This window comes from Pterocles gutturalis, unplaced genomic scaffold, assembly GCF_000699245.1.
Source record: "Pterocles gutturalis isolate BGI_N339 unplaced genomic scaffold, ASM69924v1 scaffold25056, whole genome shotgun sequence".
In the NCBI taxonomy this organism is placed as follows: Eukaryota; Metazoa; Chordata; class Aves; order Pterocliformes; family Pteroclidae; genus Pterocles; species Pterocles gutturalis.
Window position 1 is genome coordinate 16,694 of NW_010106171.1, and position 11,255 is coordinate 27,948.

At 36.7% G+C, this 11,255-nt stretch overlaps 1 protein-coding gene across 1 annotated transcript in view; it reads left to right on the forward strand.

Moving 5' to 3' along the window:
- Window positions 1-10,801, forward strand: part of GCC2 (GRIP and coiled-coil domain containing 2) — a gene marked incomplete at its 5' end in the record, with an annotated part of 25,623 nt that extends 14,822 nt beyond the window's left edge. Inside the window, 7 exons of the mRNA XM_010087702.1 lie at window positions 1,784-1,905; window positions 3,691-3,867; window positions 5,684-5,901; window positions 7,352-7,546; window positions 8,394-8,533; window positions 9,387-9,588; window positions 10,723-10,801. Of these exons, the coding sequence (XP_010086004.1) occupies window positions 1,784-1,905; window positions 3,691-3,867; window positions 5,684-5,901; window positions 7,352-7,546; window positions 8,394-8,533; window positions 9,387-9,588; window positions 10,723-10,793 (1,125 nt within the window). The remainder of the gene's footprint in view (window positions 1-1,783; window positions 1,906-3,690; window positions 3,868-5,683; window positions 5,902-7,351; window positions 7,547-8,393; window positions 8,534-9,386; window positions 9,589-10,722) is intronic.
- Window positions 10,802-11,255: the final 454 nt, after the last annotated feature.

The following is an 11,255-nucleotide window of genomic DNA, read 5'->3' on the forward strand; positions in this document are numbered from 1 at the left end:
GGTAGTGGGGAGCTGGAATTCATTTAGGATGATCAGCAACTATACACTGGGAGGGGAAAAAAGAAGCCTTTAAAGAAAAGGGAAAAAACAAACAGAAAAGGAATATTATTTGTGCCATATAAAAACAATTAACACAGATACCATTTAAAAAAAAACAAAACACAGACCTGCTGTGAAAATATATTTGCAAACACCTTCTAATATGCTGCTATATGAGCAGCTTCTTAATTGGCAGTTGAGCTAGATCTGAAACTGACACCGTTGCTGAGGTTTTTATTATTTCTGGTTTTTTGTCCAGATTACATTCTGTTAGATGTTCCTGGGATCTAGTGTTTGCACTTGAGACAGATTCATAATATAGTAGGACTGTTATGTTCAAATTATCTTTATGGAGATTACTGCAGCACACTATAGCCCCTTCTGGATGATCGGTTTGCATCCTGCAGATAAGTAACAATTGAACGCAGCCTTTCAAAAAAACTTCTGCATTTTAAAACAGTGAACTGAAATGGACAAACTTTGTGGTTGCTGCTAGAGAAGGCTTGCCTGAGTTGCACTGGTAGAAGATAGCTCATGGTTTTACAAATGCATTCTTCTTAACTGGGGACTTATGGTATGTATTCATGGTGGCTTGCTCCTTGGTGTTGTGAAACCAGCCAGAATGTACATCTTCCGTGATGGCACAGCTTGAAGCTGTTGGAAGATTAGTCTTCCCTTTAGGTGCCCTATGTCTAAAAAAGACATATTATTACAAGGTTATTAACAAAGCAAAATTCTGCATAAAGGAAAGGTGGACACTAAAGCAGATAGTAGGTTAGAAGACAAAAGTCATGCTGTTATTTAAGGCTGTGTCCCTGAGAAATTAGGAATATGCTAGCTCACATAGTTTGGCTGGAAGAAAAGAGAAGCATTAATTTAAAGAGATGCGCACAAACCTTACATATTCCAGAAAAGCTGGAGCAGTGGCTAGTCAGGGTCAGTACTGTGGAATTTCACTCACCAGTTCAGCTGAAGAGAAACTTTTCAAAATGCTCCTCTTGGAGATGAGAGCATCTTAGTCATCTCAAGGATGACTAATGAATCCATGAGCTTCGCCTAAGATCCAAGAATGAAAACTGCATCTGTGGTTTCTTAGAAAAAGACACGACATGTGTGCTTGAAGAATGGAAGTAATTCTTGCTGTATAGTGTATAGCCAAGGATGAAGCTATGTTGTGAGGTAATTTTCTGTATGTCCACAGAAACTCATGTATCAGCTGAATTTAGAAGAGAAGACAGATCAAACACCCTTACAATTAACTAGAATATTATATCTTGTGCTGTGTAATAACCATTACAAGACTGACTTAACTTGTCAAAATTATGCATAACTTTAAGGCATATTCAATTTTTGTCACCTGGGTAGTATAAAAGGAAAACTGAATTATGCCTTTTTTTTCCTTCACCTTTGCCTTCATTTAAAGCTATTTGATAGAACCCCTTGCTTGTGAATCTCTGTTGAATGCAATTTTTGAATTTGCAAGTATTCTTTCCTTTCTTTAATATTGGTATGTTGAAAATCAGTGTCTCTTTTTTTAAGTTTCACATTTGTGGTATTCAATTAAAATCTAAAGAAATGTGATCTGTTATGATAGTCACAATTTTAATTATCCACTTAAAAGAAGAAAATGCAACAGGGAGTTCTTAATTTTTTTTTTCCAATGTAAGCTGTGTTTCGCTGTAGAGAAATAAGGGAACAATAGTCAATAGCATAACTTATTAAGGGTTTGTTTTCTATGTGATAGGCTGAACAAGCATCTGTTACATCTGAATTTGAGAGCTACAAAGTCCGTGTTCATAATGTTCTAAAACAGCAGAAGAATAAATCTGCTTCTCAGACAGAATCTGAGGGGGCCAAACAAGAAAGGTAAAACTAACATTTTTTAATATGCATACAGAAAAATACTGATACTTGAGTTATTGTGTTTGCCTTTGTCTTTGCTAACTTCTGACCAACAAGTGAGTTCTACTATTTAACTCTTTGCTTAAATACAGAAAAATAACAGAAGGGAGATGGTTTGCTTCCCTGGTTACTTTGGTTTTAAAAGAAAAACAAAACAAAACCTCTTTATGAACTTCGTCTGGTCTGTAATCTAACTGTGGTTCTGCCTATCTGAACAGAAGCATCAATTTGTACCATAGTGGTACTACGTTAGTTTCCAATTCCTTGATTTGTCTTTTTTAACATTTATTTTTGTGTAGGTTACCTGTTGTTACAGTCAGAGGGAGAAGTAAGGTGTTAGGAAGATTCTCGTGACCTGAAATTAGCCAGCATCTTCTGTGTAGACTTGACGTGTCATTTTTCTCTAACATTAAGTATTGCAGCAAAGTGCTATTTCCAACTAAGAAAAAAAGAGCAGATTGGTACTGTTCAGCTGAGCTCACTTTGAACTTTATCAGGAAGGAATGGTTTAGGGTAGGTAAAGCTCTGGCTGCCAGTTCAGGCATCAGTTCCGGCAGATTTATTAAATACTTATGAGCTGTTATATGAGAAAAGACTTGGGGGAAAAAAAATTACACTGCCTGAAGTTCCCTGAAAATCATTTAAGCATAGTTGTAAGCCAGGTAAATTTAGATTCACTTCAGAAAATGTCTGAACCCACTGCAAAAGTAGGTCAGTTATTGTAAGTTATTTTTAGAAGTTATTGGTAGGTGTCCTTGCTGACAGACAGGCATATATGCGTAAGATGTCAAAAGTCAGAATCTGACACAGATCTTAAAACAGTACATGCAGTTGCTGCTGGAAATCCACCAGAGGGAGACTTGTGCTTTGTTAGAGGACTTTGGTTTTATGGTTTGGGTTTTTTTTAACACTTATACCCCTCCTTTTCTTTGAAGCAAGTAAACTGCAGGAGTTGCATTTCTTTGTCCCTCCTTTTTACAGAATTTCAAGAAGTTCTGGTATTGTTAGGTTTTTGTGCAAGAGGGTCACATTGAAAACAAAGTGGACAAGTAATCAAACAATAAAGAAATTATATAGTTTCCAAATAAATTATTTATGAGTATGAACTCTAAGGGTTAATGATATATATAGTTCATGAGATAATGGAGATGTCTGCATATATAAATACAGAAAACATAAAAGGAGAATGTGTATGACTTAAGACCTTTTTTTCTCCTACTGTATCTGATTTTGATTTATTTCTGACCAACAGATTATCTCTTTTTATGGATTGATGTTGCTTTCTAGTCCTTTGCTCAAAATCTCCTGCAACCATTTGTCTCCTGTATTCAGTCTCACTGAACTGATGAGCATTTCCTAAACAAACAAAAACATCTCCACCACTTTTAAGAAGGATTTTTTTCTCCCAACTGCATTCTAGATATTATTGTTCTTCTGTCTTGTTCCTTCAAACCAGCTTGAAATAGAAAGTGGTAGCAGTCACACCTTCTACCACAATAATTATGTTCCCAGCAGTTCAGATAGGATGTGATAAACCTGTTCGCACCTATATTGAAACATGATCAGAACTCTCATAATTGTTTCTGCTGCAGTCATGCTCTAAGACTTTTGGTCATGGTGCTGTATTGATTTAATTAATAAATAAGAAATTTGGGTCAGCTATACAAAATATTGTGGATATAATATAGGTTCTGAAATAATATAAGTATTTGTAAATGTATGCTTTTTCTTTCTTTTTTTCCCTTGCAGAGAACAGTTGGAAATGGTGATAGATCAACTTAAAGTTAAGTTGCAAAACGCTCAGCATAATTCACAGATGAATGCATCTGAACTCCAGGCATTGCAGTCTGAACACGACACCCTGCTGGAAAGACACAATAAGATGCTGCAAGAGACTGTTGCAAAAGAGGCAGAACTCCGTGAAAAGTATGTTCTGCTGATAAATATAGATATTTTATTTTGTGTGAACTTTTAAGGGTTAGGCATCTAGTGACCTATAACTGTACTTACCAAAGAAAGGGCATAACTTGAGACAAGTTAAAGGAATTTTCAAGAGGATTGCTTGCTGTTTTTCATCAGCCTTCAGAAGTTTCAACAATGAAAATGGAGTAGTAGTTGATCAGGGAGTTTGAGATTTCTGCAAGCTTTCTACCTGTTAGCTATCAGATTTAAAAATTAAATTTTTTTTTTTAAGCACATTCACTATTTTTAAGTCCAACATTGGACTGCTCAACTAAATTTTATGGATGCTTCCTATTAGAAAAATAAGGTAGTTGAATGCAGAGCAAACAATTTCACTGACAAAATATCCAGTCCTGCGTCCAAGTGACTTTCTTACAGAAAGTACTGGTTTTTAAGTCTATGCGTGCCACAATCTTAATCTGCTATTTCTTTCAAAATGAAAGGAATCTGTTTAATCTCTATCACTTCTTGAAAAAAATCACATGAGTACCTAATACTTGTGCTCTTCCAAGAGGGTTGTTCTTTTGTGTTTAGGGAACAAAGAATTTCACATGAAACATTAATTAGAAATTACAACTTAGTATTAGGTACTGTTGACTTCATGTCTCTATCTTTGTACTGTTCTATCTGTTCCTGATAGCCACATGATGATTCATTGTAATCAACTAAATTTATGTCCTTCTGCATTTTTCTGGAAACAGCCCATATGACAGTATGTTCCCTTTGTACCCAGAGAGACGAGCTCTTTGCTGCTCTGGCTATATTTAGGTTTGTATGCTTATAAGGGCAAGTTCTATGCTTAGTCTTTCCATACATGCACTTGTTTAATTGCTTGTGAGAATTTTGTCTTGCTTCTGGAGTACCTCCAAACTAAGTCCAATTGATGTGTTACTGACATTTTTCTTGCTAACAATTACACTCTTCTACTCTGTTTTGCACTGTGTCCTGGGTCCAGCTGGGATAGGGTTAATTCTTCACAGAAGCTGGGAGGTGGGCATAGCCAAAGGGATATTCCATACCATGCTGACCATCCTGCCTGGGATATAAGGGGAAGCTAGCTTGGAGAGGGGTCTCCTCTGTGAAGCTCGTGGTAGTGAGGATTTCATTGTATCAGTGTTTCCATTGTATTCTATATCTTGTCTTATTGTCATATTCTCCTTTCTTTTGTTTTCCTCGTGTGGTATTATTAAAAATCTGTCGTTATCTCAACTCACGAGGTTCCACTTTTTCTTATCCTTCCCCATCTTACCGGGAAGGGGGGGGTGGGGGGTGAGACCACATGGTGGTGGTCCTAACCCAAGACACACTGAAAGTCAAACCTTAAAAAATTAAACTTGGCTTCTTAGAAACTAGTGTTTTCAGAAGTCCTGCAAAAATATTTGGTAAATAAATGTTAAAGGAAGTGGAATAAAAGCTAAGTGCTATGCCCTGTATGACACTACAGACAGTCATGTTGCAGTTTTAGAATTTAAAAATGTTTAGACCACAGTGTCTCTACTTTTGTTTTTTCCCCGAAGATGTATGAATTTTTTGTTCTGAAATAAGAATCAAGAGCTTATATAGCACAGTGCTTTCATATGATAGGTAGTAAGTGTAACTTTCTCAGTCTTTGATTTTCACTGTAAAAAGAGGAATTTAGATGGAAAAAGTTGCACGGTCATTCTAAGGTAATCGTACACATGAAAACTGAAAACTACTGTGAACTCTAAAAGTTTTAAAATGTAAAAGTGACAGTGTTTTGCTGTTCGTTTCTTACGTTTTGTGTGTATGCTGTTTTCAGGCTCTGCACAATACAATCTGAGAACATGGTAATGAAAACAGAGCATGCCCAGACTTTGAGTCAGCTGACAGCCCAGAATGAAGCTCTCCGGAACAATTTCAGAGACCAAGTCAGGAACCTGCAAGAAGAGCAGAGGAAGACAGTAGAGACACTTCAGCAGCAGCTGTCAAGAGTAGAAGCTCAGCTTTTCCAACTCAAGAGTGAACCAAGCACTAGAGGTAACTTTCAGTTGTAATACTGGGTTTTCTTGGGTTAGATACAAATTTGTGTACCTGAGTCTGAATCTAAAGACATGCTTAGAGTGTGTGGTTCTGTAACACACCAGAACCCTTTTCTGGAGAATTTGCAGCATGCCATATTAATCCACTGATAACAATGACAGGTTCCTTACTTGGTATTACTGTCCCTTCAGAATCTTAAGGTACTTAATGTGTCCAGAGGAGGGCAACAAAGCTGGTGAAAGGGCTGGAGGGCATGTCCTAGGAGGAGTGGCTAAGGACTTTGGGTTTGTCTAGTTTGGAGAAAAGGAGGGGTGACCTTGTTGCTCTCTTACAGCTTCCTGATGGGAAGTGTAAAGGGAGCTGCTGATCTCTCTGGTATCCAGTGATAGGACACGTGGGAATGGTTCTAAGCTGCATCAGGGAGGTTTAGACGGGTCACTAGGAAGAACTTCTTCACCAAGGGGGTGGTGAAACACTGGAACAGGCTTCCCGGAGAGGTGGCTGATGCCCCAAGCCTCTCAGTGTTTAAGAGGCATTTGGGCAATGCCCTTAACAACGTGTTTAAACTTTTTGGTCAGCCCTGAAGTGGTCAGCCAGTTGGACTAGGTATCATTGTAGGTCCCTTCCAACTGGAAGTATTCTGTTCTGTTTTAGAATCTGCATCACTGTTATCTCCTCTGCAGTACCTGCATTGTCAGCCAGGTGGAGGGAAATTACTTTGTAAACATTCAGTGCTACTGCTATCAGTTTGTCTCAGGTTTTGGAGCATACTGGACCTCTGCCTCCAGTTTGAGGTGTAAAGCTAAAGAAAAGTGTACTGAAAACCTTTTTAACAATGTTCGTTATTGGTAAACTTGCTATTTGACCCCTCTTCTAATTTAAGATTTTACTGTGTTCAAGCTTAAGTGCTACTTTTATATTTGTAGAGTTACTAATTAGAATGTAGTTAGATGTTTGCTAAGCAGCAGTGACAGTTGAAGAAGTTACTCTTTCCTTATGTTACTGAAGCAGCAGGATAGTTTGCATAGTAGTAGAACAACTTACACCTCCCGTAGGACTGGTTGAAAGAAAAAGCTAATTCTGTTTTGCATTAAAAACATGTGACACTCTTGTCATAGCTACAACACATCTTCAGGGAGAGTTGCATGAAGGTTTCATAGTCACTGAAATAAGAATTTCCAATCAAGTTTGGATTTAGAAACAGCCTTTGATTGGAATGGTCATTGGGAGGTGAAAGGCTATATATTAGTAATATATAAGGGCTATATATTCTATATTCTGTTATAAATGTTACATTTGTATCTGGCTTTCTCCATTTTCTTCACCTTTCCTCCCCCTGCTTTTTGAAGGCTATTTTATTTATTGCTCTCAAATATGAAACAGTCACACATATGAAATAGCCCTACCAATTTCATTCTGATGATAAACATCAGTAAGTATCTTTCAGGTCCAGCTGTTTCAAATCCAGCAACAAAGAACTTAAGAGAACGGCGAAACACTGACCTTCCTGTTCTCGATGTGCACACTGTAGCTAGGGAAGAGGATGAAGGTATGGAAACAACGGACACAGAGTCTGTCTCTTCAGCCAGCACCTATGTACCATCCTTGGAACAACTTCTGAACTCCTCAGAAGCAAAACTTGGTAGGTAGAACATGTGGCTTTTTGAAGCACTTGCCTATGTAAGTTGCACAAGTTTATGATCTCAAAATATCTGAGAACATTGTGGGTTTGTGCTTTAAGGTGCAAGACACAAGTCTGCTTAAGTGCCACTGAGTTTACGCTATCCTGAATTTGGAGTTTTGTCCTTGAGTAAGGACTAAAAATAAAACATTGCTACAGGTTTTAGTGATTTAAAGATGTCGTATTTGTGCCTTTCTAAAGGGAAGAGATTGGATTAGCAAGTCATTGAATAATTACAGAACTTTTTATATTCTGGACTAGTCTCTACTAGAGACAATTAAAATGTCTCTTCATCTTAATGTGGCTTATTAGAACAAGAATTTAGTCATAGTTTTTTTCTAGGAAATTAAAGTCAGCCTGCCCACGGCAGGGAGGTTGGAACTCAATGATCTTGAAGGTCCTTTCCAACCCTAACCATTCTATGATTCTATGAAGAACAATGTTCTAAGAGTCCTCCAAAAAGCAGAAAAATATATGGTAGCATCTAATAATGTTTTAAAAGTCTACTGAACACTTTGTGGAGAACTGTTGAAAAGCTCCATCTATGGGTACGAAACAAGGGGTAAATTAAAACCATGTATCTTGACATACTTAGAACTGATTTGCCAATCCCCTTCTAATATATATACAAAAATGGATCACAAAACAAGCATGCAGCAGCAGCAATGATACTTATTAATTTTGCCGTCTCATTTTGCATGGATTTTGTTTCTAAGAAGCTACATTAATCAAGCCTTAATGTTAAATTAGTATAAGTAGATGGAAGTGCTTTTTCCTTCTCTCAGTTTTCTTTTCCAATTAATTGCAGAACCATCTCAGTGGCAAACAGAACTCACCAAGGATGAACTGATTCAGAAACTAAATACAACAGCAAAGAGTGCTGATCACTTGAATGAATTACTTCGTGAATCAGAAGCAACCAATGCAATCCTAATGGAACAAATAAAGGTTAGCAGACATGCGGAAATGTGGGGATAGCTCTAATTTCTAGAGTCTGTTCCTTAGACCAAATGTGTAACGCCACATATGTTTCAGAAAATCCCAGTCTGTAAAAATTTGGTGATGCAAAACTTAATTTGGAAGGGCTTTTAGACCACAAAACTGATGAGTGCTTCCAGAGTTTACTTCAGTTTTTTGTGTTTTTTCCACACAGTTTCTAGTCAGGGACGTGAGGGGAAAGTAAAAGCTGCTACAAAAAAAACCCTCAAGAGTTTGACAGTTTAATATTTAGTAAAGTGCCTTTATTGTTTTCACTTAGGTATAAGCAGTAAATCCCAAGGGAAGCATTGTCTGATTTCTCTTCCTGTAACCCCTTTTAGGTGTCTTAAGTTAAAAGAAGATACATGTTTAGAGATAAATGTACACATAGAGTTTGGCTTGGTTTAATTGTACCTTCCAGAGTTTTCTGAAAACATTTTTGAAGTTAGCATATTCTCTAAACATGCTAAGCTTTTTTTCATAAAATGTTTCCTAATGAGTGATCTTTGATCCACATTGCTTATTTAACTGTTCAACTCTTACTCTTTATTACTGAAATTGAATAGTTAGTACTGTGTATCATTAAAACTACTGCACAGATTTTATTAAAGAAGTGTATTTTTGATCAATAAAAAGTTATTTCTGGACAACATTATCACATGTTCAAGTTTCACTGGATTTTTGTCCAGAATATGTGCTATGCACTGATTATTCTTTTTGAAGCAAGCTGCTTAATTTGCTTTTTAGCTCTTCCAAAGACCTTTGGTCAATTGCTTATTATATAAAGCAAACAATATTGCGTTTTTTCTTCCTTCATCTGCAGCTTCTTAAGAATGAAATAAGAAGACTGGAAAGAAATCAAGAGAGAGAGAAGTCTGTGGCTAATCTAGAATACTTGAAGAATGTTCTATTGCAGTTCATATTTCTAAAATCGGGAAGCGAGAAAGAAAGGCTGCTCCCAGTAATAGACACCATGTTGCAGCTCAGCCCTGAAGAGAAGGGGAAGCTAGTTGCAATTGCCCAAGGTGGGTGGTGTTCAAAACAATGTCGCAAAAAAAGGAAAAGTAGAAATAAAGGCAACTGAAGTTTTGTGCTTTCTTTTTGTAGACCTTTGAGGAAAAACAAAGCTTAGCAGCATAATGCCAGTGAGCTAGCAATAAAACCATTTTGGTCTGTTGGGAAGTTACTATTCAGTTTTCAGAAAACAGAACAAATACCCAAAAATATAAATAAAATTATGGTAAAATATTATTTTTTCTGAAACATACACATATCTAGGAGGATGATAGTAAGTTGAAAAAATTTAATGTGTTCATATTTTGAGTGGAGTTAAAGTTTTCTGTAAAGTGACCTTAAAATAGAAGTTACTATAAATTAATGACTTTCTTGGCAGATGTTCTAAAAAGATAATCAAAGTGGTCCTCTCAAGGCAGTACTGCAGGTCTAATATTAGTTTCAATATATTAACTTTAAAAAGCTCTTCAAGAAAATATGCTTTTTGTTTAAGAAATAAAGGAACTAGGGAAGGAAATAAAAATAATTAAGCCTTTGCAAGAAATTAACCCAAGAGCTGACTTGTATAATAGTGTTCTGGCTCTGCTCCAAATACTCTGAGGGTTTGTCCCCTTAAAAAACACTTTTTAAGGTATGGTTTGTCACTTCTCAATAACAACCTGTAGCCTCTTGTACTTCATTATCAACTGACCTATATTTTATTTTAAAATTAATATAAAGAGCAAGTACCATGTATATATAAGCAATTGAAATTTTTGAACAAAATCACATGAGCAAGGAAAGTGTCAAAGTGCTGCATTCCGTGATAGGCTTTGCACTTGGAAAGATGAGGTGTAAGTTAAGTCCATACCATTTGGATGTTGGTCTGGCACTCTCGTGAACACTAATTGGATTTTTCTGGAGAAAGGAGATAAATGGCCTCTTTACAGCATCCTTAAGTACCCAAAGTAAAGTGGACTTGGTGATAAAATCCATGAGCATATCTATGGTAGCCCAGGAGTAAGTATTGAATGCTACCTCCTCAACAGGTTTACAAGGACAGCATTTGAAAACGGACAGAGACAAGGGGGGAAACAAATTCATGTAACAAAATGATGCAATGTCTGACATAATAAGCTTAAAGTGTGTTTTTCTTCCTCCTTCAGGAGAGGAAGAGAGTACCTCACGGCCCTCTGGGTGGGCTTCATACCTCCACAGCTGGTCGGGACTTCGATGAGAGAGTGGAAACACTGACTCCTTAAACACATTCCACAGTTGCAAAAAGAGAAATCTTAATGTAGAAGAACAATCTGTTGGCGTTGTAGCATTGAACTACAGGTTTTTATTTCTGTGTGTTACTTTCAGCTTTTTAGGCTCTTGTAAGACAGAAGCCCTCAGTAACTCTGAAAGACTATCCTATATTATGCTCTGGCAGCAGTGAACTATTCCTCTTGTACGTGTTAAAGCTGATGAACGGAAGTATAATGAAAAGTGACAAATTAGAGTGCAAATTGCTTGGAAACAATTTGACAAGCCTGTGATGGCTCTTTTGATACTGATTTAAAAACTTGATTTAATATAGTAACTGGAATAATTAGACTTTAGACATAGCATTTTAAAGTGTTTACAGTTTCACATATTTGTCAGCTCGCTAATCTATATAGTTAGCACATTGAAGAAATTAAAATTGGGTTATTTT